Source organism: Sorghum bicolor, chromosome 1 (genome assembly GCF_000003195.3).
Source record: "Sorghum bicolor cultivar BTx623 chromosome 1, Sorghum_bicolor_NCBIv3, whole genome shotgun sequence".
Classification (NCBI taxonomy): Eukaryota; Viridiplantae; Streptophyta; class Magnoliopsida; order Poales; family Poaceae; genus Sorghum; species Sorghum bicolor.
This window is the reverse complement of record NC_012870.2, coordinates 5,197,439-5,200,362: the sequence shown is the minus strand read 5'-3', so window position 1 is coordinate 5,200,362 and position 2,924 is coordinate 5,197,439. Positions and strand designations below refer to the sequence as shown.

The 2,924-nt window shown below is 56.0% G+C and overlaps 1 protein-coding gene across 1 annotated transcript; it reads right to left on the bottom strand.

Moving 5' to 3' along the window:
• Positions 814-2,215, bottom strand: LOC110434772. Its single transcript, XM_021459515.1, has 3 exons — positions 1,928-2,215; positions 1,068-1,843; positions 814-946 (listed from the first exon to the last, which is right to left on the bottom strand). Exons 1-3 carry the CDS (start codon positions 2,213-2,215, stop codon positions 814-816), a joined length of 1,197 nt encoding a protein of 398 aa, XP_021315190.1.

Sequence of the window (2,924 nt, the reverse complement as noted above, 5' to 3'; positions counted from 1 at the left end):
CTCGCCCGAATATGGCATTATATGGGTAGTGCAAGTCTACCACATCGAAGGTGACGTACTCTGTTCTTGCGTTCTCCGTTGTGCCGAAGGATACGGGCAAGGCGACCTTCCCCAGAGCATGTATCTGCTTTCCTCCGAACCCGATCAAAGGTGACTCCGAAGGTTGGAGTTGGCTTCTACTGAGCTTCATTTGGTCAAAGGTTCCAGCAAATATTATGTCTGCGGAACTCCCTGAATCCACTAAGATCCTGCTTACTCCCCAACCCGCAACATTTGTTGTTATGACTAAGGCGTCTGTGTGAGGGTAGCTTTCCAATCTTAGATCTTCCTCGGTGAAGGTTATTGGGGTTCTGGACCAATCAGTGCATCTCACTGGCCCTTGAACTGCAACGTTGTTGATGAGCCGGAGGTGATCCTTCTTCTGCTTCTTTGTTTGGAACTCCATTGAGGACCCCCCAGCTATTGGTAAGATCATTCCAATCGTGGGCAGGGGTGTATGAGGGCCGATCTGATTATCAGGGTGGGGTTCGGTTTTTGGTGGTGGTGGGGCTTGGAGTAGCTGTAGCTGGTTTGGGGGAGGAGGTAGTGACTGCTGGTGGGGTTGCGGGGTTTCGATGTACGTAATGTGTGGAGGTCGTGGAGGAACATAGTTTGGTGGAAGGTTGTGGCCCGCGGTTTGTTGGGCTGGGCGCCAAGCTGGTAGGAAGGTGGGATAGTAAGCGGAGGCTAGCGCGCTGGGCTGAAGTGGAGCTGGGTGCTGCTGGCTTGAACCTCCGACATATGAATGGTAGAAGGTTTGAGGGAATGTGTGATTTACTTCCCGAGGTTGAGCGACTGGTATCGGAGGTTGCGAAGCTGACCTGCTCTTGATCCTCTCCTGAGTTTCTTTTGCATCTGGGCAATCTCTGGTGGAGTGACCCATCTCCTCTCCATGGAAGAAACAATACTGTTTCCGTGGTCGCTGACTTTGATTTTTTCGCCATCCCGCATTTCGACCCCCTCTTCCGGCTTGATTGGGTATGCGTTCCGAGCTTCGCGCTTCCGCTGGTGGACGGTTATTTTCCGGCCTGTCATTTTTCGGTTGCTCGATGTTCATCATCTGTCCACCAGCCTCTCGCTGTGGCCGGCGTTCATCCTGGCTGAGGTTCTTCTTCTGTGGGTTTCTATCATTGCTCTGCCTCTTCTGAGAGTTTTGGTCTTCCAACCTTTTGCGGTAGTCGTTGTCTGACCTGCAATACTTCTCAAACTCGTGGTACAGCTCGTGCATGGATGCTGGCTTTTCTCTGGCCAAATGGGCCGCGAAGGGCCCTATGCGAAGACCCTTGATGGCCGCTTCAATGGCAACCTCCTCCGGCACGCCGGGTGCTCTTGCCTTAGTCTGTACGAACCTTTGGAAGTACTCCCGCAGTGCCTCTCCCTGACTCTGGCGACACTGGAACAGGTCCGTGGAGGTCAGTGATTCAACTGCGAATACCTGGAAATTCGCTAAAATCTTGTCTCGAAGGTTCTCCCATGAATAGATTGACCCGGGTCTCAGCATTGAGTACCATGCCAGGGCATCTCCCTCGGCTGCGATCACGAAGGATTTTGCCATCACAGTCTCGTTCCCTCCAGCTGAGGCCACGGCTGCCTCGAAACTCATCAGGAACTGGCGCGGATCGGCCTTTCCGCTGAATTTAGGGAGCGTGATAGGTTTGTAGGTTGTTGGCCAAGGCGAGGTCTGCAATCCTTCGGACAAAGGGGAGCGAAGGTCCGACGTGCCCCGCAGCATGCCACCGTAGTTTGCCGGTTGCACATCTAATGTTGGGCCGGCGCTGTTCGGAACAGCGGGCTGAATTGTCGGCTGAGGTGGAGGTTGCATGCTAAGGATTTCTGCCTGCAGGAGTGAAAGCTGCTGCCTGATCTCGGCCGCTTGCGTCGCGGCTACCGCTGCCTCTTGGCTGGCGGCGTAGGCAGCAGCGATCCGGTCTCGCTCTTGCTGAAGGTTCTGCAATTGCGTTTGCAGCTGCTGGAGCTCTTGCGCGGCCGTGGGTTGCGCCGGGTCTGCGGCGGGGGGAGGTTCCTGGCGTGTTTCCGGCTGCTCGTTCTCTGGCTGCTCGCCCTCAGAACCTTCTCCCTCCACGGTCGCGTACGTGCTTCGCACGGCCCTCCTCGGCCTTCCTCTCCTGAAGGGCTCTGCCCGAGGTCTTGTGGTGCTTGTTCTCTTTCCAGCCATCGCAGGTTATACTTCGGGGCCCCACGGTGGGCGCCAATGTTGGGAAGATGCTCTCCGCACTCCCCAGCTGTACGGTGAAACGTGAACCTTCTCACTCGGTGCCGTGAGAGGTTTGAGCTCCAACGGACAGTAGGCTCAACGGTAGGTGAAAACAATGAATGCTCTCTCTCCCCTTATTAATGGCGGTATCGCGCCCCTTATATAGGGCCCGGAAACCGACCTAATGACATGTACATAAATGCCCCGTGACGGTGGGGGAATATTCCAGTATATTCTTTCATCGCAGTCTACTGACCCTAATACACCTGCGTAATTTCACATTGCAAGTCCTTCGTTCATCCTCTGACTGGGGCCTCAGCTGGTCGGAGGCTTGGATCCTCCGCCCAGTTGCGGATCCTTCGACGCTTTGGTGTCGGAGGTTCCTCAGCCCGGCTGGGCCGGAGGTTGCTCGACCCGGCCACCCCGGGAGCTCCTCCTTAGCCTGGTCCAGTCGGAGGTTCCTCGGCCTGGCTGCGTTCTCCCGCCATCCTCGGATCCGGGAGGGTCGGAGGTTCCCACCTTTCCTCACTCGTGGACCTCCGCCGGTGTCTCAGTCCCTGCACACACTTAGCACGGCCAGACGAGTCGTCAACATTAGCATTTCCCGATGAAGGATATCCTCCGACGCTTCAGGCGTCGGAGGTTCCCCAGGTGAAGAATAACCTCCGAC